The 26,575-nt window shown below is 37.4% G+C and overlaps 1 protein-coding gene across 1 annotated transcript; it reads right to left on the reverse strand.

Moving 5' to 3' along the window:
• Window positions 1–4,521: 4,521 nt before the first annotated feature.
• LOC132199065 (mucin-1-like) lies at window positions 4,522–6,644 on the reverse strand. The gene is made up of 5 exons (XM_059623452.1): window positions 6,560–6,644; window positions 6,005–6,087; window positions 5,791–5,943; window positions 5,086–5,391; window positions 4,522–4,752 (listed from the first exon to the last, which is right to left on the reverse strand). Exons 1-5 carry the CDS (start codon window positions 6,642–6,644, stop codon window positions 4,522–4,524), a joined length of 858 nt encoding a protein of 285 aa, XP_059479435.1.
• Window positions 6,645–26,575: the final 19,931 nt, after the last annotated feature.

The following is a 26,575-nucleotide window of genomic DNA, read 5'->3' on the forward strand; positions in this document are numbered from 1 at the left end:
AAAACGCTTGGTTGGTTCTGTTATTACGATTTGAGGCAATTTTAGCCGAGAAATTTTGCCGCGGATTCCACCTTTTCCTTTTCTCCGTATTTGATATCTTGATAGATTTGACTTCGGTCTCACCTTGTTAACCACCACTGTTTCCACTAACTCAGCTGGGGTGTTTTGAAGTGCATGCAGATTTAATATTATAAACAATTAAATCAATATCCATTTTGGGAACTATAACAGTAAAGAAGCCTGGGCCTTTTTACTCGCAGAACGTGTAATCCGTCGTTGGACTGCTGGCAACTCACATGGGTCATCACGTGTACCTGCGCTGTCTCCTGGCTTCTTTGGTCCAGGAAATTGCACAGCACCTGGGCTTAACCCAGACCCAAGTGTTGGGCCGGCATATATGGTTCAGGAAATTGCACAGCACCTGGGCATAGCCCAGACCCAAGTGTTGGGCCGGCATATGGTCCAGGAGATGGAACAGGAGATTGCTGAGGAGAAGGACCAGCTGGCCCAGGAGACGGCACGACAAATGGGTTGTCTGCACCTTCGGTGAAGGGGATCAGTCCAAAAGTCTGCAATATTTTATTTACATTTCAATTAAAATTGCTCCGCAACTGTGCAAAAGCAACTCACTGCAGTTTCGGGATCTTCTTGATCTGCTTGGTCATTGCGCATCGGAAAAGCAACTGTCTCGGTAATCGTAATTGCATTGGCAGCTATGGCAGCTAATCCAATAACAGAGAAATGGAAATGTTTTGTAAAAGCTAATTATGCCATAAATATAAAAATACATTTCTTCTTCTCCAAAAGCATCTTTCTAAATTCACTCTCCCATAGTCGTCCATCTTTATCAGCAGTAGCTATGTCAAGTTCTCCGTACGATTGGGCTTGATCCAATTTGACGTACCCCATCTCAACAGAGCAGAAAGAGGCCCCCAGCCAGACCATGAGGACCAGGGGTTGCGTCCTGAAAGTGGACAAGGAGATCGGCTTGAGGAGCCTTCAGATGCGTCGGATCAAGCAGAAGTAAAGAAACCAGAAGTACAATTGAAGAGACAAACAAAAACACTCGCACCGCATGTTCATTTTGATAATTATTACATGAAAAGGATTATCCTAAAAAGAAGGTGTCTTTTGCAATGAAAACAGAGCCAACAAAGAATTATATGATCTTATTGATTTGTCAATTTGAATTGTGTTAAGGTAATTAACTTTAAACTATTATTGCATCACACTTTTTAATAATCTGTAGAAGTTTAATGTACAATTTTCAATCAAGATTTTTTACAAGTAGAGGAAAACAAGCGAGGAAAATTTTATTATTCAGTTACTCTTAGAAACCTTGGGTTTTCCGAGCCCTGCCTTTACTTGTCGAATTCGGGCCTCTCGATTTCATGGTCGAACGTTGGCGTAACCGTAATATCAATTTCTCCGTACGACTGGGCCTGATTCAATTTGATGTAACCCATTTTTGACATCTCCGTAAAAGATTTAACAACCTCAGCTGTGTGGAAAACAAATTGAGGCAACCATACCAAGTAACTGGGCAAAAGCAAGTGCAGCAACCTTTCTAGATACTCCTTCTACAGCAGCAAGATGTTTGAAAGAAATTGGCATTTCTCTTTCCCCACGAGAGCACAGTTGAGACAAATTGTGCATCATGCTGTGCTTGCTCATGGGGGTGAATTGAAGACCGCGAATGACCTGCTCCTGATATGGGGATGGAGGGTCCTCCCTAACAGAGTCAGCGTTAGCAGACACCCCTGGTGGTTGTGGATCTGGTGGTGGAGTTGGTGCTGGTGGTGGAGCTGATGACACCGCTGTTGATGATGTTTGATTAGCTGGGGCAGGTGTAGTCGGTGAATTGAAGACCGCGAATGACCTCCTCCTGATATGGGGATGGAGGGTCCTCCCTAACAGAGTCAGCGTCAGCGGACACCCCTGGTGGTTGTGGATCTGGTGGTGGAGTTGGTGCTGGTGGTGGAGATGATGACACCGCTGTTGATGATGTTTGATTAGCTGGGGCAGGTGAAGTCGAGCAAGATGGCGAGAAAACGCTTGATTGGTTCTGTTATTACGATTTGAGGCAATTTTAGCCGAGAAATTTTGCCACGGTTTCCACCTTTTCCTTTTCTCCGTATTTGATATCTTGATAGATTTGACTTCGGTCTCACCTTGTTAACCACCACTGTTTCCACTAACTCAGCTGGGGTGTTTTGAAGTGCATGTAGATTTAATATTATAATCAATTAAATCAATATCCAATTTGGGATTCAATTTGACGTACCCCATTTTTGACATCTCCGTGAAAGATTTAACAACCTCAGCTGTGTGGAAAACAAATTGAGGCAACCATACCAAGTAACTGGGCAAAAGCAAGTGCAGCCACCATTCTAGGTACTCCTTCTATAGCAGCAAGATGTTTGAAAGAAATTGGCCTTTCTCTTTCCCCACGAGAGCACAGTTGAGACAAATTGTGCATCATGCTGTGCTTGCTCATGGGGGTGAATTGAAGACCGCGAATGACCTCCTCCTGATATGGGGATGGAGGGTCCTCCCTAACAGAGTCAGCATCAGCGGACACCCCTGGTGGTTGTGGATCTGGAGTTGGTGCTGGTGGTGGAGATGATGACACCGCTGTTGATGATGTTTGATTAGCTGGGGCACGTGAAGTCGAGCAAGATGGCGAGAAAACGCTTGGTTGGTTCTGTTATTACGATTTGAGGCAATTTTAGCCGAGAAATTTTGCCGCGGATTCCACCTTTTCCTTTTCTCCGTATTTGATATCTTGATAGATTTGACTTCGGTCTCACCTTGTTAACCACCACTGTTTCCACTAACTCAGCTGGGGTGTTTTGAAGTGCATGCAGATTTAATATTATAAACAATTAAATCAATATCCATTTTGGGAACTATAACAGTAAAGAAGCCTGGGCCTTTTTACTCGCAGAACGTGTAATCCGTCGTTGGACTGCTGGCAACTCACATGGGTCATCACGTGTACCTGCGCTGTCTCCTGGCTTCTTTGGTCCAGGAAATTGCACAGCACCTGGGCTTAACCCAGACCCAAGTGTTGGGCCGGCATATATGGTTCAGGAAATTGCACAGCACCTGGGCATAGCCCAGACCCAAGTGTTGGGCCGGCATATGGTCCAGGAGATGGAACAGGAGATTGCTGAGGAGAAGGACCAGCTGGCCCAGGAGACGGCACGACAAATGGGTTGTCTGCACCTTCGGTGAAGGGGATCAGTCCAAAAGTCTGCAATATTTTATTTACATTTCAATTAAAATTGCTCCGCAACTGTGCAAAAGCAACTCACTGCAGTTTCGGGATCTTCTTGATCTGCTTGGTCATTGCGCATCGGAAAAGCAACTGTCTCGGTAATCGTAATTGCATTGGCAGCTATGGCAGCTAATCCAATAACAGAGAAATGGAAATGTTTTGTAAAAGCTAATTATGCCATAAATATAAAAATACATTTCTTCTTCTCCAAAAGCATCTTTCTAAATTCACTCTCCCATAGTCGTCCATCTTTATCAGCAGTAGCTATGTCAAGTTCTCCGTACGATTGGGCTTGATCCAATTTGACGTACCCCATCTCAACAGAGCAGAAAGAGGCCCCCAGCCAGACCATGAGGACCAGGGGTTGCGTCCTGAAAGTGGACAAGGAGATCGGCTTGAGGAGCCTTCAGATGCGTCGGATCAAGCAGAAGTAAAGAAACCAGAAGTACAATTGAAGAGACAAACAAAAACACTCGCACCGCATGTTCATTTTGATAATTATTACATGAAAAGGATTATCCTAAAAAGAAGGTGTCTTTTGCAATGAAAACAGAGCCAACAAAGAATTATATGATCTTATTGATTTGTCAATTTGAATTGTGTTAAGGTAATTAACTTTAAACTATTATTGCATCACACTTTTTAATAATCTGTAGAAGTTTAATGTACAATTTTCAATCAAGATTTTTTACAAGTAGAGGAAAACAAGCGAGGAAAATTTTATTATTCAGTTACTCTTAGAAACCTTGGGTTTTCCGAGCCCTGCCTTTACTTGTCGAATTCGGGCCTCTCGATTTCATGGTCGAACGTTGGCGTAACCGTAATATCAATTTCTCCGTACGACTGGGCCTGATTCAATTTGATGTAACCCATTTTTGACATCTCCGTAAAAGATTTAACAACCTCAGCTGTGTGGAAAACAAATTGAGGCAACCATACCAAGTAACTGGGCAAAAGCAAGTGCAGCAACCTTTCTAGATACTCCTTCTACAGCAGCAAGATGTTTGAAAGAAATTGGCATTTCTCTTTCCCCACGAGAGCACAGTTGAGACAAATTGTGCATCATGCTGTGCTTGCTCATGGGGGTGAATTGAAGACCGCGAATGACCTGCTCCTGATATGGGGATGGAGGGTCCTCCCTAACAGAGTCAGCGTTAGCAGACACCCCTGGTGGTTGTGGATCTGGTGGTGGAGTTGGTGCTGGTGGTGGAGCTGATGACACCGCTGTTGATGATGTTTGATTAGCTGGGGCAGGTGTAGTCGGTGAATTGAAGACCGCGAATGACCTCCTCCTGATATGGGGATGGAGGGTCCTCCCTAACAGAGTCAGCGTCAGCGGACACCCCTGGTGGTTGTGGATCTGGTGGTGGAGTTGGTGCTGGTGGTGGAGATGATGACACCGCTGTTGATGATGTTTGATTAGCTGGGGCAGGTGAAGTCGAGCAAGATGGCGAGAAAACGCTTGATTGGTTCTGTTATTACGATTTGAGGCAATTTTAGCCGAGAAATTTTGCCACGGTTTCCACCTTTTCCTTTTCTCCGTATTTGATATCTTGATAGATTTGACTTCGGTCTCACCTTGTTAACCACCACTGTTTCCACTAACTCAGCTGGGGTGTTTTGAAGTGCATGTAGATTTAATATTATAATCAATTAAATCAATATCCAATTTGGGATTCAATTTGACGTACCCCATTTTTGACATCTCCGTGAAAGATTTAACAACCTCAGCTGTGTGGAAAACAAATTGAGGCAACCATACCAAGTAACTGGGCAAAAGCAAGTGCAGCCACCATTCTAGGTACTCCTTCTATAGCAGCAAGATGTTTGAAAGAAATTGGCCTTTCTCTTTCCCCACGAGAGCACAGTTGAGACAAATTGTGCATCATGCTGTGCTTGCTCATGGGGGTGAATTGAAGACCGCGAATGACCTCCTCCTGATATGGGGATGGAGGGTCCTCCCTAACAGAGTCAGCATCAGCGGACACCCCTGGTGGTTGTGGATCTGGAGTTGGTGCTGGTGGTGGAGATGATGACACCGCTGTTGATGATGTTTGATTAGCTGGGGCACGTGAAGTCGAGCAAGATGGCGAGAAAACGCTTGGTTGGTTCTGTTATTACGATTTGAGGCAATTTTAGCCGAGAAATTTTGCCGCGGATTCCACCTTTTCCTTTTCTCCGTATTTGATATCTTGATAGATTTGACTTCGGTCTCACCTTGTTAACCACCACTGTTTCCACTAACTCAGCTGGGGTGTTTTGAAGTGCATGCAGATTTAATATTATAAACAATTAAATCAATATCCATTTTGGGAACTATAACAGTAAAGAAGCCTGGGCCTTTTTACTCGCAGAACGTGTAATCCGTCGTTGGACTGCTGGCAACTCACATGGGTCATCACGTGTACCTGCGCTGTCTCCTGGCTTCTTTGGTCCAGGAAATTGCACAGCACCTGGGCTTAACCCAGACCCAAGTGTTGGGCCGGCATATATGGTTCAGGAAATTGCACAGCACCTGGGCATAGCCCAGACCCAAGTGTTGGGCCGGCATATGGTCCAGGAGATGGAACAGGAGATTGCTGAGGAGAAGGACCAGCTGGCCCAGGAGACGGCACGACAAATGGGTTGTCTGCACCTTCGGTGAAGGGGATCAGTCCAAAAGTCTGCAATATTTTATTTACATTTCAATTAAAATTGCTCCGCAACTGTGCAAAAGCAACTCACTGCAGTTTCGGGATCTTCTTGATCTGCTTGGTCATTGTGCATCGGAAAAGCAACTGTCTCGGTAATCGTAATTGCACTGGCAGCTAATCCAATAACAGAGAAATGGAAATGTTTTGTAAAAGCCAATTATGCCAAAAATATATAAAAACATTTCTTCTTCTCCAAAAGCATCTTTCTAAATTCACTCTCCCATAGTCGTCCATCTTTATTAGCAGTGGCTATGAGCTCACAAAAGTGATTGACTGTTGTTTCAGCTGTGGACCTGTTCGATCAAAAACAGAAGTGCTCATTTATTAAGGAGTTACCATGGGTGATAAGTAGAAAATACATTTAATTAAATAAACTCTTAATTTTCTCCCTGTCTCTGTCTCATGGCTGTGTTAACACTCTCCAAGAAATTGGCTGAGTCTTCTATCAATAAAACATTAAAATATTCATATTTAATATATAATTTTTTCACTGCCAGATCACTTTTACTATGCAGTCTGTTGGCAGATCTTTGCAACACTTCTAAAAATCCCCAACTGAAAGTGAAAATAGTAAATATTCTTATACTGTTGAATCGAATGGTTGCGATCTGCTCATCCAAGGCGCTCTTTGATGAAACACCTACGTTGGTAGCAAACAGCTGGGTCAACATGTCTCTGTAAAGATCAAATTATATTCATTTATTGATGGTCTCAAAGATTTATTTAAAAAATACACCCCCATGACTCTGGTAACATTTATTTCTTGGTGGTAATTGCTGAGTCTGACGAGGTTTGCCCTCTTCCAACCCAGACTTAAATTCCAGAGCATGTCATGGTATCCTGAATAGGGTTCTGGAAAATCAAGGTGTAGCCATTATAGCTTGTTTTACTGGAAAAGTGTAAATAAATCTGATTTGATCAAAATAATTTATTTGCGTTCTTCTTTAGGGAACCGTATTGTTACGGAGCTTTTGGCTTATAAAGTAGGACGTAGCAAACAAAGGATTTATTTTGATAGTTGTGATAAAGGGCTGCTCTATTGTTTGGAATTCTTAATAGAAAGAAGTGGTTAGAGAATCACAAAAATCCCCTAGACACGCCGAGCTTCTTTCTAGGTAATTGTCGCACCCAATTACCATCCGAGAGGAAAAGCAAAGCCCGATCGAGGACTCTTATATAAATTAAATTAGTGTTTTATTAAAAGATCATTAAAAACCACCTGTGCGAGTGGTCGATAGTTTCTTTGTTAGTCTAAATAGCAGCCTTAGCAATACCCTAGGCACTTGTGTTTAGGTGAGACACGGCCACGCGTTACAAAGGAAAAATCGTAACGGATTTCTAATCAGCAGCACTGCGAGTTCTGTCTGGGCGCGACGAGGGCAACTGCAAGTGTAGGTGTAGCGGTAGCGTCGCTATCCTTCCGTTTTTCTATAAAGAATAAAAAAAAGCAAATAATTTAGTAAACATTAACAATTCACAAGAGACAACAAATATTTGGAGGGAATTTATTGCTGAAAAAACATACTCGTTTTCGTCCTGCCTTTTGCTCATTTTTCCTCCTTTTATGTCAAAGACGCTTGTGTGTGTGTTGATGGTTGATAAAAAGCATGAAAAAGTTTTGTTTTGGTTTTGGCCGGTAGCCGGTAACTTTAGCTATTGGTAGGGATGGGCAAAGCGACTAACCAACTTATTCTCTAAAATGCGACTTTTAGTGTTTTAAGCGCGTTTTCAGATGTAAGAAGTCCAAATTGTAGGTTAAAATTCAATTTTGAAATCGAATATTTCGACTATTTGATGGAAAATCGACTATTAAGCGGAAAAATCGACTTTTTTCCAACTATTTTCCAACTTTTTGGGGAAAAATTAAATTTTGTCCAAATTTCAATTTTATAAAAAAAAATTCATGGTTTCTGGCGACCATCTACAAATCTCGGACAGGTCATTCTGAGCATTTCTAGCTAGTTTTGGTGAATAGTGATTTTTACCCCCTCACCCCTAGATCCAACCTCGGGACTTAAAAAAAAAATTCATGGTTTCTGGCGACCATCTACAAATCTCGGACAGGTCATTCTGAGCATTTCTAGCTAGTTTTGGCGAACAGTGATTTTTACCATCTCACCCCTAGATCCACCCTCGGGACTTGAAAAAAAAATTCATGGTTTCTGGCGACCATCTACAAATCTCGGACAGGTCATTCTGAGCATTTCTAGCTAGTTTTGGCGAACAGTGATTTTTACCCCCTCGCCCCTAGATCCACCCTCGGGACTTGAAAAAAAAATTCATGGTTTCTGGCGACCATCTACAAATCTCGGACAGGTCATTCTGAGCATTTCTAGCTAGTTTTGGTGAACATTGATTTTTACCCCCTCGCCCCTAGATCCACCCTCGGGACTTGAAAAAAAATTCATGGTTTCTGGCGACCATCTACAAATCTCGGACAGGTCATTCTGAGCATTTCTAGCTAGTTTTGGTGAACAGTGATTTTTACCCCCTCGCCCCTAGATCCACCCTCGGGACTTGAAAAAAAAATTTCATGGTTTCTGGCGACCATCTACAAATCTCGGACAGGTTATTCTGAGCATTTCTAGCTAGTTTTGGTGAACAGTGATTTTTACCCCCTCGCCCCTAGATCCACCCTGGGGACTTGAAAAAAAAAATTCATGGTTTCTGGCGACCATCTACAAATCTCGGACAGGTCATTCTGAGCATTTCTAGCTAGTTTTGGTGAACAGTGATTTTTACCCCCTCGCCTGTAGATCCACCCTCGGGACTTGAAAAAAAAAATTCATGGTTTCTGGCGACCATCTACAAATCTCGGACAGGTCATTCTGAGCATTTCTAGCTAGTTTTGGTGAACAGTGATTTTTACCCCCTCGCCCCTAGATCCACCCTCGGGACTTGAAAAAAAATTCATGGTTTCTGGCGACCATCTACAAATCTCGGACAGGTCATTCTGAGCATTTCTAGCTAGTTTTGGCGAACAGTGATTTTTACCACCTCACCCCTAGATCCACCCTGGGGACTTGAAAAAAAAAATTCATGGTTTCTGGCGACCATCTACATATCTCGGACAGGTCATTCTGAGCATTTCTAGCTAGTTTTGGCGAACAGTGATTTTTACCCCCTCACCCCTAGATCCACCCTCGGGACTTGAAAAAAAAAATTCATGGTTTCTGGCGACCATCTACAAATCTCGGACAGGTCATTCTGAGCATTTCTAGCTAGTTTTGGCGAACAGTGATTTTTACCCCCTCGCCTGTAGATCCACCCTCGGGACTTGAAAAAAAATTCATGGTTTCTGGCGACCATCTACAAATCTCGGACAGGTCATTCTGAGCATTTCTAGCTAGTTTTGGTGAATAGTGATTTTTACCCCCTCACCCCTAGATCCACCCTCGGGACTTAAAAAAAAAATTCATTGTTTCTGGCGACCATCTACAAATCTCGGACAGGTCATTCTGAGCATTTCTAGCTAGTTTTGGCGAACAGTGATTTTTACCACCTCACCCCTAGATCCACCCTCGGGACTTGAAAAAAAATTCATGGTTTCTGGCGACCATCTACATATCTCGGACAGGTCATTCTGAGCATTTCTAGCTAGTTTTGGCGAACAGTGATTTTAACCCCCTCACCCCTAGATCCACCCTCGGGACTTGAAAAAAAAAATTCATGGTTTCTGGCGACCATCTACAAATCTTGGACAGGTCATTCTGAGCATTTCTAGCTAGTTTTGGTGAACAGTGATTTTTACCCCCTCGCCTGTAGATCCACCCTCGGGACTTGAAAAAAAATTTCATGGTTTCTGGCGACCATCTACAAATCTCGGACAGGTCATTCTGAGCATTTCTAGCTAGTTTTGGCGAACAGTGATTTTTACCCCCTCGCCCCTGGACCCACCCTCGCGACTTGGGGTTGAACCAAAAAATTTCATGGTTTCTGGCAACCATCTTAAAATCTCGGACAGGTCATTCTGATCATTTCTAGCTACTTTTGGCGAACAGTGATTTTTTTCGCCTTCCCCCCAAAGAACCAAAAAATTGAAAGTGACTATCAACCAACTATTTGGTTGGAAAGTCGACTAAAAGCCGACTATTTCAAATAATAAATCAACTAAAATAGTAGACTATTTTAAGGTTCAAAACCGACTTTTTTGCCCATCCATAGCCTATTGGTATTGGCACTATTGGTATTGGCAGTGGCAAGGGCAGTGGTAATTAATTTTATTAAGTTGGCGACGTTTGTTTGAGCCGAATAATTTTGTTCAGTTGGGCATCATGTTTTCATCTGCTAATCTGACTTGAGACTTGATCAAAAATGGCCGGAGTCGGAGGATTCTTGTACAATGCTCTTTTTAAAAGAACGTCAACCATTGCATTAACCATCATCGGCGGCACGTTCTTTTTCGAGCGGTCCTTTGAAATTTTGTCCGACACGCTTTACGATAACATCAACCAGGGGGTAAGTTTGAGGTCATTTCATTCAACAGCAAAAATAATTTCTCCTGCACCCCCAAAAAACTAGCTAAAATGTGCATTTTTTCTGTGTGTTTTCCAGAAACTTTTGAATCACAGTAAGTACAAGTATGAGCTCTTCAAAATTTCCATCTACACATGCACACCTAGGCTCCTTTGTATAGTTCTCTTCCAGCCTGCACATGGTAAAACTGCCAATCGATCGATCGAGTTGCTTGCAAGGCTACGTTATTTATGTGTTACAAAACAATAAAGAAAACCATGGTTAAATAAGCTTCACAAATTTTTAATGTGATCATATGTCAAACCATTTTTCTTGTTTTTAATTAGGCAAATTGGAGCCAAAGGTATATTACAAACTGAGCTCATAGTAATTTTATTTTTATCAATTTTATCTCCACACACTAGTTATTTCTTGTAGTTAGATAGTCATGATAAACTAAATTGGTATGAAATAATTTTTTTGTTACAGTCAATTCAAAATTAAGTTTGGAAATTATAATTAATTTTATGTCAGCGAAATTTTTTTTTTCAAAATAGATTGCTAAATCAATGCAGCCAGCCCTTTTTCATGAGAGGGATAAGTATAAAATTTGTACTTAAACAAAGTTCTTTATTATTAAAAAAACATTTAAAAAAAAATATTTCAAATCTATTTTTTCTTGAATATTACTCAATCTTTCTTTTTTTTCTAAATCTACAATCACTTTATTTTCTTATCCGTTTTTAATTAGTTTAACATTCTTATGATTCTCCTTATTATTTTGCAGCTTTTGTTTTTCCCTCGTGAGTTTCGTTTTATAGTCGCGTTGCGTGTGGGATGCCACCGGCGACCGCCTTTATTTCGCTTAATAATTTTCATATAAAATCCAAGGTGCATCCAATTGACGAGATTAGGTACAGGCCTTGCCGTTTAATAATAATTTTATTGGGACACGAGACACGACACTCGGTGCCATAAATTAAACGCAAATTGAAAGCGCCATGTGTGTATAAATGTTCGCGTCGAATAATTATATTGCTAACGAGGCAGTCAAATTAATTTTATAGTTTTATTGCGACTAAAAAGGCAAGGTGTCCGCGAGAAGAAGCACGCACGGTGCATAATAAATTATGCTAATTGCAGATTAATCCGACTCGCGAGCAGCCAGAGAGAGGGACAAACACATAAACTCTGATGGAAATGCCGGGCGCGTGATAGGTGGTCGTCTGCCGCGCTTGTTGTAAACTTTACAAGCGCCGAATTTGCATTGTTATCGACCGCTAATTTCGTGTTGTGCTATGACTTAATACAAATTTGGTCACGATTTATACCAGAAACAATGTAATGTGGATCATCTGCCGTTTTGTCAGTGTGCCAGGCCGGATTAGTCGTTTTGGCCGGCGAAGCAGGTTTGCATTATTACTATTATTACTTGTCCTGATACACTTTGGATTTATGAGAGACGAGACCGAGAAAACCAACAGACTGCCGTCATCTGCCACTAATTGTTTGTTGCTCGTTGGGCGTTGAATCGCTAACAACGAAAGCGAGGAATTAAATTACATATTATGACTATGTAGATAAAAGTAGACGGAACTAAAGTATCTATTATTCAAATTATTTTAAAGTGGATCAAACAGCTTAGGAGGTTTGGCAAGAATCTTTTGTCTGTTCTTTGTTATTAAAGAAAATTTTAAAATCAGGTTGGCCAACCTCCTAAGCTGTTAAATAAAAAATTCTCAATAATTGCTTTAAATTTGAATAAATCAATTTAAAGAACAAATTAAACAAATCTCTTGGAATTATTTTCATTAGATTTTAGAACATTATTCTCAAAGTTTGATTTTAAATTTAAATTTAATCTCTTTTTGAGGATTAAAAATTAAGTACAAGATTTTTTTAATAAATTGCAATTTCAAATAATGAAATCAAATTTGAATTCCAATGTCGTCAGCATTTTTCTCCTCTGCAGCACTTAAAATACACTTTAAAAGCCTGTATATATGTTATTTACAAGTGAATTAATCGAATCAAAAATCAGATCAGCTTTAATGGCAGTGTCGAATCATCCTGTCGCAATTATGCTGTTATCACAAACTAACAACATATTTGCTTCTCTCTCATTAATGCAAATTTAACTACGCATTTTCAGAGTATCTGATTATACGCGGCGATAATAGTGTAGAATTAAGCTATTCGAGAGAGAGCGCAAAACTGCGATTATGGCCAAATTTTAATAACTTCCTCTCGTTTGTGTTCAACGCAATAAGCAGCGCTCAAATTCATTTTATAGATTTTAACATCTCTGGAGGGCACGCCAACAATGAAAAACCGTGGGCTTCTTTTTTATTACCGCGCTCGCGCATCTCCCGGGGAGTGAACGCCGCGTCTATACACTTTATTATATAATTTAGGAGAGAATAATTTTGCAAAGTGATGACAGATAATATTACAAAACGCCGCGCGCGTGTATATTTATTTATACACAATCACTTTTGGTCCTCGTGTTTTCGTACCGGGCATGCCACCCACTTGAAAAATTCGAGAAAAATATTGCCCAGCTACGTTTCCATGGAGGTGTGTTTCAGGTTTCGTACGTATTATGATGTGTGTGTAATATCGTCTCGCTCTTCGAAAAAAAATTCTTAAACCACCCGCTGGCAACTGCCGCCGCTCTTTTATTCTCAACTTTCCTCCTTCCAATAAATCTAGAAAATATTATCTTTCCACGGCTATTGAAAGGGTTTATTGTTTCTTTTAATAGCTGATCTGGATCTCATTTTTCGTATATTTCATATTCAAAGAAAGCGATTCATATTTTTTTTTCCACAAACCATTAAATCCTCCCTCATCATAGTAATTTTGCCGTATGGAAAAATTGTAAGAATTAACACTTTATGCCCTAAAATGTATCAAATAAAATTGCAAATTTATTAATTTTTAACAACAGTGCTTAGCAGTTTTTAAGTAACAATTTTTCGCACGCAAAATTTGAGTGTTGTGATGGTAATTGCGACGTACCTGAGATAACTGGAAGGATGTTAGAATTTTGATTGAGATTGTTGTATAATTATTATTGTTGTTTATTTGTCCACATTGTTTACATTCTATAGTCGAAAACAATTTATTTGGAAAAAATTTTCGACAAAACGGCACCAACACTAGCAAGAGTTTTGCAAAAATTTCCGATATCAAAAAGACCCCATTCGCCGAATTCAGCCTCGGTTAACTTGCTTTTTTCTTACTATACTTAGTTTTTGTCCCGTATCCGTCATCATAAATTTAATTCAGCCTCTGGTATTATATTTTGCAAAGGGTTTTTATTGAGCTTAATGTTTGTTTAAAATAATAAGTCAATAGGTATTTTTTTTTAATATTTCAGTTTAACTATTTTTATATTACTTATTATAACCATATTTATCTATGATTTTAATAAATACTGTATAATGTACTGAAATAAATAAATATTTTTTTGTAGTTGTGTTTTACAACTTCTTAATTTGAAGTTGTTCATTTAACTAAATTTAATTATTGTAATTTCATAAATTATTGTAATTATATATAAATCCCTTGGCTTTCATGTATGGATATAGCACTAAAATAAATTTTCTTAAGTTTGCTCCCATTATCTGATACTATCATTGGTCCATAGAAGGGACGACAATCAATATAATGCAATCAAATTATAATAAACCGTAATAATCAATACATCTGATATTTCTTCAACCATTATAATATCAAATAAGAATGAATTCAATTTCAAACTCATCCTTGACTTAACGTTCTGTCAATTTTGCATGCATCAACTTAATTTGGCTTTCTTCAACATCATATCCACTGAAGTCGGTGTGTTTTCTTTAGCCATTAACGCGAAAACCCGATTAATTAACGCTTGGCTGCTGTGTGGCTCTCATTGTGCAAGTCCGATTTCCTGGCACGTCGGATTTCCCGCGTCTCACATCGGATTTTGCACTGCTGCTTTTTCAAGTTGATGCCGTGGGCTGTTGGGCTGTCAAGAGCGCGGAGGAAGAAAAAGTCATTTTTCATGCGGCTCCTCCTCCCCGCGTTATCACCCATTTACACCTGCGTCTCCTCACAAATCGTGGATTAATGCTCGAGTCATTAATCAGCTCTAATAATTACACACGGGCTATACACCTCGTGTGAGTATTGGGTTTCCAACCATTGAAGCGTCAAGACTCTGCGGCCTGGCGCAGATACCAAATCAACACTTTTGTTCCTTGCCCGGCGCAAACATATATTTTTTTACGTTTTATCGGCGGCTCTGATCGATCAGCGAAGGGTCGCACTTCCTGGGCGTGACCCGACGGATGAATGGGAGGCAACCAGAAATCACGAAAGGGTGAAAGGAATTCGGTTTCAACAGTCTTTTCTCTCGCGGTCGACATTTTGAAATTTTCTGTTTTTATGATATAGAAGGTCGGGTTTCATTCGAGCGTTTGGTGACACTGATGAACGCTCCACCAGCTCTGCCAATCAGAAATTTCCATAAGACCATGAATCTGACAATTGCACAATTAGACGATATTGTGACAATTTTTGTAATAAAAAAAAATTAGCTATAATAATTGTCACTTATCAAATTTTTAAGATATTTTTGATTTCTTTAAATTATTGATTGTTAAAACAGAAAACATTAAGAAACTTGGTCGATGAAATTTTAATTGGTTTTAAAAAATCTAGAAATTTATATTTACTTACTTAATAAATTTCATAAAAATTACAATAGAGTCATTATTTAAATTTCCATCAACTTTCTTCAAAAATGTAATTTTTGATGCATAGTGTCAATTCCTGAAATGATCAAACTATATTTTAATTAACGTTTTAGAAGATAAACAGACTTGTATTAAATATTAAGATAATAAATATTAGGAGCTGAATTAAATATAATTAAGTATAATTACATTTTTTTTTAATTGTTGGCACAGAACTGTGCATCTTGTCTTTCAACGAAAAATATTTCAATAGAAATTTAATCATTTACTGAATCAACTGACTTGATTAAAAATTTATACCAAAATTAGAGTTCATTATCTCTTTGAAACGGAACAAGCACCCCGCTCAACCTTCGTGTCGGGCAAGTTGCATACTTCTCAATGACCATTCTTTTATTTATGTGCAACAATCCGAGCAATTTCAATTCAGGCGGACCAGACACGACTTTTGCCGCACAATAATGCAAACTGAAAGACATAAATTATTCAAATGGTCGAGGGGAAACGCAGTGACGCCGCGAGATTTTAATGCAGAAGAGATGATTTTAATGCACGATTTTGAGACGAAATTTATGCAGGCAGCTTTCATTTTTTTTTTTTATCTCTGGCTGCCCCACACGAAGCTGGAAACTAGACAAAAGACTCATAAAAAAATGAGCGCCGCCTCTGCTGTCTTCTTTATATGAAAATTCACTGTATATTCAGCGGCGGCGTTGTCTCCCCTCTGAAAAATATTTCGTGTGTCCCTCGATGTGCTGAATAAAAATATTCCTTTTGTGTCTGTGCGGCAAAAAAAAATTAGTACAAAAATATTTATCATGAAACTCCGCCGCCCAAAGATGCATCAGCAGAAATACAAAAGCAGGACGTTGATTAACTTTTCAACAATCTCGCCTCTCATGGGTGTAAAATTTCACCGCGCGTTAATAAGAATATGCCCATTCATTTTTAGAATAATTTATCGGTTGTCTTGTCGAGGGAATCATATTTTCGGTGCATTTTTCTCGGGCCAAAACCCGCTGGCGAGAATTAAACGGCCCCACGTCGCGACCAGCGTGTTTGATTAACTGGGCAGGGGCCGGCAGGAATTCATTAAACCGTAAAACACCTGCCATCGCGGGCCAAATTAATAATCGCCTCAGATGTAATGACCGCCCAGACTTTTATTGTTTTTGGCCCCCGCTCGCGCATGCTGACGCCAAAAAAGGGTTCGCTCGTTTATAATCATTTCCAGCCATTAATGCAGACCCGACAACTCGGACTTGACACTTTCCCAGAGAGGTGATTAATAATTAGGCAACAGCTTCAGGATATGAGACATAAGTTAGAAATTTTATTATATATGTTTAACTTTAAGACGAATCATCGTTAATGCGTTAAACTCGTTATTGCGTTATTCTTATTATTCTCAATGAAATCTTCTCTTTATTTTATGGCATCTGGAAATTTGTATTATGATTTGGAACAAACAATTACTTATTTCAATTTGTGCAAATTGAAATAAATGTACAAAAATGAACGTCCTAGAAACATCTTGAATTTTTTCCATTAAATAAATTTTATGATTTTAAAATTAAAGCTTTAATTCAATAGTTAAAAAAATTAGAGAAAGAACGGAGATTTGAAATGAAATTATTCTGTTTAGTAGATCTTCGACTATGAAATTAATTATTTTGTATACTTATGCCTTTGTGATGTTATTTTGCAAATATTGCAAAAATCTTCTATTCCTATATTTGATAATAATTCAAATTAATTTGAGGAAAATGTTCAAAACTGGTACCCCCATCTTGGATAAAATGTATATTTCTCATCAAAATTTTCCCCCCATAAATTTGATAATGCTTTTATTAAATTTATAAATTCATTACTTACTTGATTCACGGAAACTCTTGCATTTAGAGATAATAATTTGCAATTTACTCGCCAGAGAGTTTGATATATTAAGAAGTAATCTTTGAAGAAATTGCAATTTCCGCTGGAGCTGCCGAAACCAGTTTTTGGAAGGGGGCAAACTAGTACTTTGGCGAGATTTAGCATATTGGGTTGATGAATCCTGATTGAATTAAAATGTTGGAGAATAAGGAGTTTGGATGAGCGTCTAGCACGTACTTATTAGTTCGAGCCAACAAGCGAGTGTGTTTTACAATCGAGCGAGACTTTATATCTGCGAGGAGATCTCGCCCTATAAGGCGAAGAGCTGCGCGCGGCCGGGCTATTTAGCTTTTTTACACTACGGGCAGCAGTAAATTATAATGGATACATCTTGGCAGGCAGCAATAATCGGTAATAATAATGGTTGTGTTTATTTAAGGCATGGCCCATCATAATCAGAGGCAACGTGATCCACACTCAAGGCACCATCCTCCGAAAGCAGCCCATTGATTACCAACTAGGTGGTCCTGCACTAGCGTTGAATATGAAAATACTATAATGTGTGTGTGTGAGTGGATTCTAACGTTGCTTTTCTCTCTCGGCGCGTAATTACCATTTCTGACAGATTGGGCTCTGCAGCTGAAGGCAACACGAGATTTTCTGGGAAAGCACAGCTTAATTAACCATTTTTCATAACCTTTTTAGGAACTTGATAGCTTGACAGAGTTGGTTGAAAGGGGTTAAGTTTGAGGTGTAATTGGAGCTTCTTTTTCAAGTGCTGCATCAAAATGAAATTTCAAAATTATTTAAGTATGTAATTTAGAATTTGCAAAGAAAAACAAATTGGAAATCTATTAAATTTACTGCAATTGTTTACTGGTTTATAATTTTTATAATGGTTTATGTTATTTTAAGTTCAAGTCACCAAGCCTGCATATATGTACTGCATATATCAATTTTATTTCACGACCTCCAGATTCCAGATTACCTGCGATCAGAGAAAAAATATAAATTAACATCAAACTTTTGATACTAAAGACATCAAATTTTCAAAACTTCTTCCGGCTTTTGAAGTAATTCTTTTAAAAGGTTGAACAGTTTCATTTTCTAAGTGTTTTTATTATTCCGTGACATTTCCAATCGTATTAAATATAAGTTTTAATTTAAATGTGCTCCACCTCAAATTGTGACAGGGGCGTCTCAGTGAAAGATCGGGCGTGCAGAAAATGTTTTCTGTATATTTCACGTGCATGCTTTCTGTTTGACATGCTCATTTCCTGAGCAGGCGCCAAAAATAATGCTGCAAAGTTGGCGGTTTCGCGTCGAATGCAAATGAAAAGCCACGCCCTGAAACCAAGAGTGCCGCATTGACTATACATCTTGGCCGCCTCCATTTTTTCACATTCTTTTTATTCATTATATATATTTTATTTGCATCGCGGCAGGCACTTGGTAATTACGCCGCGGCTTTGCGGATCTGCCAAAACACAACGCCAAGGAAAATAATAAAGCGTTCTTCGCTCCTTTGTATCCCGTGAGACGCGCAGAAAAGAAAAGAGGTGCCTCCGAGTATATTTATTGACGGAAATTTTTCCAGGGGCTGCGTCGCTAATAAATCCATTCCGTCATTAGCGCGCAAAAACAGCGCTCCAGAGATATTGAGTTTGTTCCTCTGTCTCTTATTATAATTATCCGTCGCTGCTTTTGTCTTCTCTGAAATTAGCTTTCGTGACACGACACGTATTGGGTTTTTGGGGCGGCTATAGAATCTTGCGTGAAAAATTTCTTTTAATGCAAGTGGGAAGAAAGTTTTTTAATTAACGCTAATTCATCTATACTTCTTAGTTATGTAATTATGTATAGTATTTTAAATGCTAAACTCAATTATTATTTTTATTATTATTACTATTACTTTATTTTTATTTTGCCCAAAAAATATTTTTTTTTTTATATTAATTATAATATTAATTTATATAAGTAAATATTTTACTTAAATTTTCAGTTGTTAAAATTTTAATTCAAAGATATCATTTAGCAAAGACGGAATTTTTAATTAAAATTAGAAATATGTTCACCGAACCTGTATCACTTGCCTATGCTTTATCATAACTTAAATATTTCCATTATAGGATTTACTGTCTTATTTGATTTTAATTATTGTCTGAAAATATTTTAAACACCACCAAAAATCACACAAATTTCTTATTCTTATATTTGTTCCAATGTGATAAAAATTGTTCAACCATTAAAAAGAATTTTATTTGATGTAAGAGTTGCGACTTGCGACTACATGATTCATCTGTAATTACGTTATTTGCGTCATACTTTTTTTTCAATTAATTTCAACTTTTTTATCCTCATGACATATATTTATAACCTAATATTGAATTTTAAAAATTGCTGAATATCTGTTATGTCAGAATATCTCACTTTGAAACTGTGAAATTGAGGCTAAGTTATAATATTTATAATTCAGATTAATTTCTTTACTAAACATTTATGAAAAATTTCAATAGGGCATGCAGAATTCTTCTAATAAAAATTGGTTAACTATATAAATAAACAATATAACTTCCATTGAATTTTAAACATTTGTTCTTTAAACATCAATCAAAGAACTTTCACGTGCTAGAAAAGATCTCGAGTAGACACCCCAAAATTCCCCATTTACTACTTTTATGATGGCCAATCGAAGCGGATCCGCAAGTCACGGCATATCTCTCACGCGTGAATATTGAGCGCAGATTTTATTGGAAAAACTCGTGTGCTGCAGCGCGGGAATTTAAATTGTTTAATTTGCGACAATTAAGCGCCAAGGGCGGCGAGACACGCGGTGATAACTGCGCGCGGTGCAAAAAGTGATATGATAATTTTACAGCACTCTCGAAACGAAGTGTTAAAATCTGATGGGTTTCGTGAAAACACGCGGCCATAAAAAGTTAGCGCCTACACGTCTTCTTATATTGAGTGCTGAGATGATTATTTTTTCGTCTGCAGGCTCCGTGTGTGGTTGGGAAGGTGCGTGTGGCCGCGTTTAAAGCACCCAAGGCAGCGAGATTAGCTCGTAAAGCAAAACTCCAGCAACTATCAGCCTCGTTAGCACGTCAAAAAAGTTTTTCCCCCTCCCTCCGAAGCTGTTGTCCGTGCGCAATTATATTTATATGGCCCTCAGCAAATAAGTTGGATGCTTAAAGAAGGCGTTAATTCTCACTTCTCCCATTACCATACAGTCACGTTTTTCCTTCCCGGCGCTGCGGGGACGAGACGATGATGAAGAAGTTATAATTTCAGCAGAAAAACGCCGCGAATTAAATCCACACGGAACTCTCTTGTTACTCAATTCAGAGATGAAGATATCCTTCATGCACGAGCTTTCAGATTAGCACCTGCCAAAGCTCAACAAATAATCTCGCAGCACTTATTATTTATTCACGAAAATATATCTGCTGCTTCTGTGTTTTTGATTCGAGTTTAATTTTTTTTGGTACACTTTCAACTAGAGAGCGTGTTTAAACAGTCCTTGTGGCGTGCATTAATTTGCATTGTTATACAAAAGCTGAGCCAAAAGCAATAACTTTTTTCCCTTAAAAGAGGCGTCTTGAGTTTCATTTGCATAATGAATATATATAAATCTGATAATATTTATCGTGAGCAGTTATAAAAAAATTGTCTCTCTGAATATATTGAAACTGAAACATCAGCTGTTAGGCAAGTAATTTTTGACTCTTTTATCGGTACAGCCCCCGGGTGGCGATATTTATGAGGTGATTCTTCGAATTTTATCAAGCTCGTAAATGAATAGAGATTTATGCGAATAATAAATCAAAATTTTGTATATAATTTATTGAGATTTTTGTTATTTATTTTGTGCAGGATTTTTCTCCTGTCAGCGCGTTCAAACCAATTACACGTACAGGCACTTTAGTTTTTGCTAAGTATGTGAACTTTAAAGTCGGCCAATTTTTGACTTTAATTATAATAATTATAATTTTGGCAATACAAAATCAACGGGGTACGTTGCCAATGAGAGTCAACATAAGTCAACAGAGCAATGTTAAATACATTAAAAATATAAAAGCAATCTTTTAAGAAAAATAAAAATTTAATATGGGTGATAAGAAATACAAGTTTTCAGCAATTTAATAATTAAGATTGAAGTAATAATAGAAAGAGTAAAATCCAGAATTTAAACTTTAAACCCTTTAAAACAAAATCTTGCCAAGCAGTCCGGGGATGCTCAATCAAACCTTCTTTTCAAGAGATTATTGAAATCTTGAATTAAATTGTAAAAGGAGTTAACAAAACAAAATAGTAATTACTTTTGGATGAAGCTCAACTTTTAAATATACTTGAATACTAGCTTTCAACTTTGATTATAGGATTTGCTTGCAATAAATTGATTATGATGACTAAATATACTTTAATTTGAGAAAATTAAATAAATAAAATTAGAAACTATTTGCAATAGTTAAAACCTATTAGCTTCCTTTTTAAACTTGGACATAATAGAGACTTAACCAAACTTTCACCAAATTTGAGATATAACTCCATTTTCTTGTTAAGTGGTTCATTTTTTTTCAAGATTTATGCGAACCGGTTATTATTAACAAAATTAAGAAATCTCACTTTCAATAAATCAAATCATAACAAGTTATAGACTCTCTAGTTTCTGAAGAAACTATATAGGCGCAGGAAATCGCTTCCTTGGGATTGTATTTGTGTTTCGATGATTAAGACGCGCGTAGAGAAAATCAGAGCAGCGTTTACGTCAATTCATTTTCTGATCGCGGATGGGTAATAAATTAAGTGGTAATGGGAAAAGTTTGTGTGTTCGCTCGAGGTGGTGCGCGCGGAGAGAAGATTGCTCGGTCGAGGTGTCAATGTCAATCACCCCGAGCAATTGGCGCGCGTAATCCTGAGAACAGGTAGAAAAATCAACAAAGTCTTATCTTAGCCAGGTCGGACTGGATGGCGAGACGTGTAATCATCTGCGCGCTCGAATACATGAATTATAATCCCGGCAAAGAGCGGAGATTATTGCTTCTTCGCTGAGGGCGAGATGTTGATAATGGTGCGAGCGAGAGAGGAATATATACGAGAACCAACACCGGGGCATTATAAAATAAACAGCTCAGGTAATCTGCACGACTCGAAATTGCCTCCCGCCTCTAATCAAGTCAGCAGATTCCAATTTTATGCATTACGCGCCACGACGCCAAATTGGTGTATACAAATTTTAATGGCAAAACAACACCCGGCTCTCCTATATATTTATATTTAGACTCGAACTTGAAAGGTTTGAACTCTTTTCTTACAATATTTAGCAAATAATAAATTTTGTGTGTTTGTCTTAAGAACATTCCCAACAATTTGATTTCTTGTTTTATATTCAATTCACTTTTGTTTATAAAAAAGATGCAAAAAAAACACACAATAGTGAAAATCATAAAAATATAATTTTATTTGATATTTAATAAAGTGAAAAAATTTATTATTTATTATTAAGTTTATTTCCAAATATTGACATCACTTTTGACAACGGAATTTGTCAGAATTAGAATTTAATATATTATTAAAATATGATTCTGATTATAATTATAATAATTTTCAAAAAGCACATGATTGCTGAACTGTTTTCCATAGAGTTCATGCATTATTTTCAGTTGTTCACATGCTAATTTAGAGCTCTTCTTTTTGTTTATGTGCGAATTTGAAATAACCATAATTTAGCAATCAGCTTCACGTTTTTGCCAAATCATCTTGCGTGTTTAGATGCACCGTACTGGTGCCAGGAAAAAAAATAATTGAACCACGCTCAGAAAAATTCAATTATTATGATTTTTTTTTTCAGGAAAATTCCAGCAAAATTAAATTAATATTTCACGTTTTTTCAATGAACTAACTGTTAAAAAAATAAACACTAATTGAAATTCGAAAAGATTATTATAATTGTAAGACCGCACACAAAGAAATTTTGCAACTTTGTTGTTTGTTTAGTGTCATAAAAGTAGAGGTGCAACAGTTAACCAATCAATAGCATCGTAAAATTATACATATTCATGAAGAGGTCTGAAGTTGCAAAATCTTATACATGCTCGTTATTTACTCTCATAACTCAATCGAGTTTGCGTCTCGGATGCAGAGACTGACAGGGCTCAATTGTTTCCCTAGTCGGGGCAGATAAGCTCTCAAAATTATGTTGCGATGAACGTGTTGCCTCTTCTTTCTTCTGCATGTTTTGTATCTCGGCGATCTCACATTCATAAAACATACTATTCAAATTCCGCACGACTTTTTGAACGTGCAAAGCGCGAGTGAGAATTTTGCAGCCCGGATGGGAAAAATTTTCTTATCGCCAACAAAGCTGTAAATTTAATTATTTACACCATCCCCACGATTTTTTTTTTTACTTCCTCTAAAAAAAGAAGAAGAAAAGATTAAAGATTTTTTTATCCAAATGGAGCGCCGAATTTTTGCCTTAAAAGGAGTTTTCGCAGCGTGGCGTCAATCAAAAAATATATAGAGTTGTAACAAGTTTGAGACGAACGTGAATCTTTCTCGGCTGGAAAGGAACAAGAAAAGAGGCTGTGTGGTGTGCAGAGCTGATTCACGAGCGGCCATAAAAATGGGGCTGCGGGCTGGGGGATTTCTTCTCTGGTGGCCTGGCCGATCTACCTTTATTATATACTCGCGTCTGGTCTGTGTATTTTATATATTTCGGCGCAGGCAGCGAGGAGGAGGAGAAAAATCAGCAGCAGCGAGAGAGATCTTTCTGTTGGTTTTTCGCATCAGAAATGATTAACGTGCAAAAGGAGTTAAAGCTCTTGTTTATGAGCTAGGAAGAGAGAGATGATTACACCGTGGCAAAAATACAAATATATAATATATCTGATCGCGCAGCAGAGAAGCAACCAAATTGCCTCTCTCTCGCGAAAATGGGATTGCTCTTTGTTTGGCAGCTTAATTGGCTCCGCAATCATGCTAATTTCCAGCCAACTTCATTTGCGAGGCGCTTTACGACCGTAAACACGCTGTTGCAAAGTGTTGCAGAGACATGTTTTCTCGCCGAGCCAGGAATTTTGTCAGCACTAATTATCGCGAAAAGCAGGTTGAATAAATTCCAGGCAAATTTCAACTCGGCAATAATAAAATTCAGCCAACCTCTCGAGAATAATTTTTATTGATTTTCAAGGATGGTTGAGTAAAAAATTTATTTTTATATGCACGGCAGGCTGTATAACTTGGGATGAAGAAATAAATTGGTTTTGGCGAAGTGTGCGAGAAAGGATCTGTGGCCACAATGTCAGCTCAGCACTCTGAAATTACTCGCCTTGCCTTTGCAAACAGCCCGTGGCGCAATTCTCGAAAACCAACATGAGCCACACACACCTCAGCAGCAATAAATATTTATCATCAGCAGATCCACACGAACCGGAATTCTACACTATTGCTATATAGCTGCTAACATATATGTATGAATAATTTAAATCACCTCTTTTCGAAGAAATATTGAAAAAAAATTCTCGGATTGTAATTACTTTTGAATATTGCATTTTCTTCAAAATTTAGTTTACTTTCTGAAAAATTGTTTGAATTGAATTTCGTTTTCTTTTCTAACAACAAAAGAAACAACATTCAATATTTATGCTTTTGAATTAGTTAAAACTAGAAGATTTTATACTTCAACAAGGCAATTTTATAATTTGTACCTTTCTACATTATTTACCATTTAATAATTCAAAATCCAACCTTTTGAAACATGTTGCATACATGGTTACTTGTTTTGTATTTTATTATATGTTCCACATTAAATAAGTGGATATATTAATAAATTATGTATATAATTTAACTTTAAAAGTATAAATTGTGTATTATTTGAATACTTTTAGCAATATTTGAAAATAAATTAATAATTATTATTATTTTTTCTACATTAATAATATATATTATACTATCAAGCAAAAATAATGGAAATTGTAGAAAAACAAAATAATATTTATTATTAATAAAATATTATATATTTTTAATAGTTATATAGATACAAATCTTTATATTACAATTTATAATAACTTTGTTGAAGCTAACCCTATACCATCTGTCCTTAGAGGAGCTGTCAAACTTTATTAGTTCTTAGCGGTTCTTAGCATATCTTGTGTTTTAACTCTTAGCTGTGAGTGTGACGTTGAGTGGAAGAAGAGGTTCCAATTTTATTATTATTTTTTGTTTATTTTTTCTTTCCCAGCACATTGGTGTGTGTGCGGATTGCTTTCAAGAAAAGGTGAAGACGCCGTGAGTGCAGCAACTCTCGCTTCCAAACAAAATACTTTACAACTCTTCATAAAAGTGTTGGAACATCTTATCTTGTAGCCTCGCTCATCAGGAATTTATAACGAGAGGAAAAAGAGAACCAACAGGGTTAACTTTAATGCCTCCTCGCACTGAATAATTTTCAAATTGTCTTTCAATGTTTGTCAAAATATTAATTGATTTTGATAGAAGTTTCCTCAAATAAATAGTAAAAAGATCACAATTATCAAAATTTATGGCCATGAATTATATTAATTATTTATATTTTAATAACATTTCATTTTAGACAAAAAAATCTTGTTCATTTATTTGAACCATCATGTATAAACACTTAAAACAGTTTGAATGAAGTTTTTCTGTGCGGCTTAAAATGATAGAAGGATTTTCTGCTTCGTGTGAGGTAAATTTTATGCTGTGAAAATCTTCTCTTGGGAGTCCAGAGCCCTATTATGAAGCCGGAGCATCTCTTCCACTTTTTTTTTATTAACAGTTCTTGTTAATAAATGATTAATCACTTCCAGTGAAGAGAAAAGTAATTAATGCAGCATCATGGCTACATAAAAATCTCGCCACGTTCACCGTGTGTATGCTCTACATTATTCTGCTATATAATTAAGTTGTGTGGCAAAGGAGTGAGTGGCTCGAAATAAAACTACACGAAAGATAATTTTGTCAATTTTTTTCTCACTGGTCATCTTATTTTGAAGAATGATTTTAAATGTAGAATGATATTTTTTGCATTTTCAATAAACCGTGTGCCGTGAATTAATTTGGTATCTTATAGACTTTCTTATTTTACCTTCAAACTGCTTTTTTATTTATTTCATGCCGCTTCCTTATAATATGATACAAACAAAATTTTTTGTTCTATGTTATTTTTTTCTATTTTTTTACGCCATTTGCAAGGTATTGAATATTTAAGTATTTAATTAATAGAGTTAATGAAAATAAGAACATCTAAAAAATATACCACAAAATGATTAAGTTCTGAAAATTGCCTCAGTAAACTTTTAACCAAGGTTCTTGAATTGAATGCCATCTCTTATAATCCTTTCCAACTACCTCAAGGGAGAGGCGCCCAGAGCTCTTGTCTTTTTATGAAATCTAGAGGCACAAATAAAACGTAAAATATCATTATTTTCTCTGCATATATTTTGTTTAGTTTGTTGTCAAATTCACCTATGAATTTAAAAAAATCCATACAATTTCCCTTTTTGAATCAATCG

The sequence above is a fragment of the Neocloeon triangulifer genome, unplaced genomic scaffold (genome assembly GCF_031216515.1).
Source record: "Neocloeon triangulifer isolate White Clay Creek 2 clone unplaced genomic scaffold, ASM3121651v1 ptg000013l, whole genome shotgun sequence".
NCBI classification, from domain to species: domain Eukaryota; kingdom Metazoa; phylum Arthropoda; class Insecta; order Ephemeroptera; family Baetidae; genus Neocloeon; species Neocloeon triangulifer.

Excerpts from the sequence above, each read along its gene's own strand:
- LOC132199065 (XM_059623452.1), bottom strand. The coding sequence starts at position 6,644 with ATGTTGACCCAGCTGTTTGCTACCAACGTAGGTGTTTCATCAAAGAGC. Across the intron at positions 5,944-6,004 it reads AAGAAGATCCCGAAACTGCA|ACTTTTGGACTGATCCCCTT; the intron begins GTGAGTTGCTTT and ends AAAATATTGCAG. Across the intron at positions 5,392-5,790 it reads CTGGGCTATGCCCAGGTGCT|AACCAACCAAGCGTTTTCTC; the intron begins GTGCAATTTCCT and ends TCGTAATAACAG.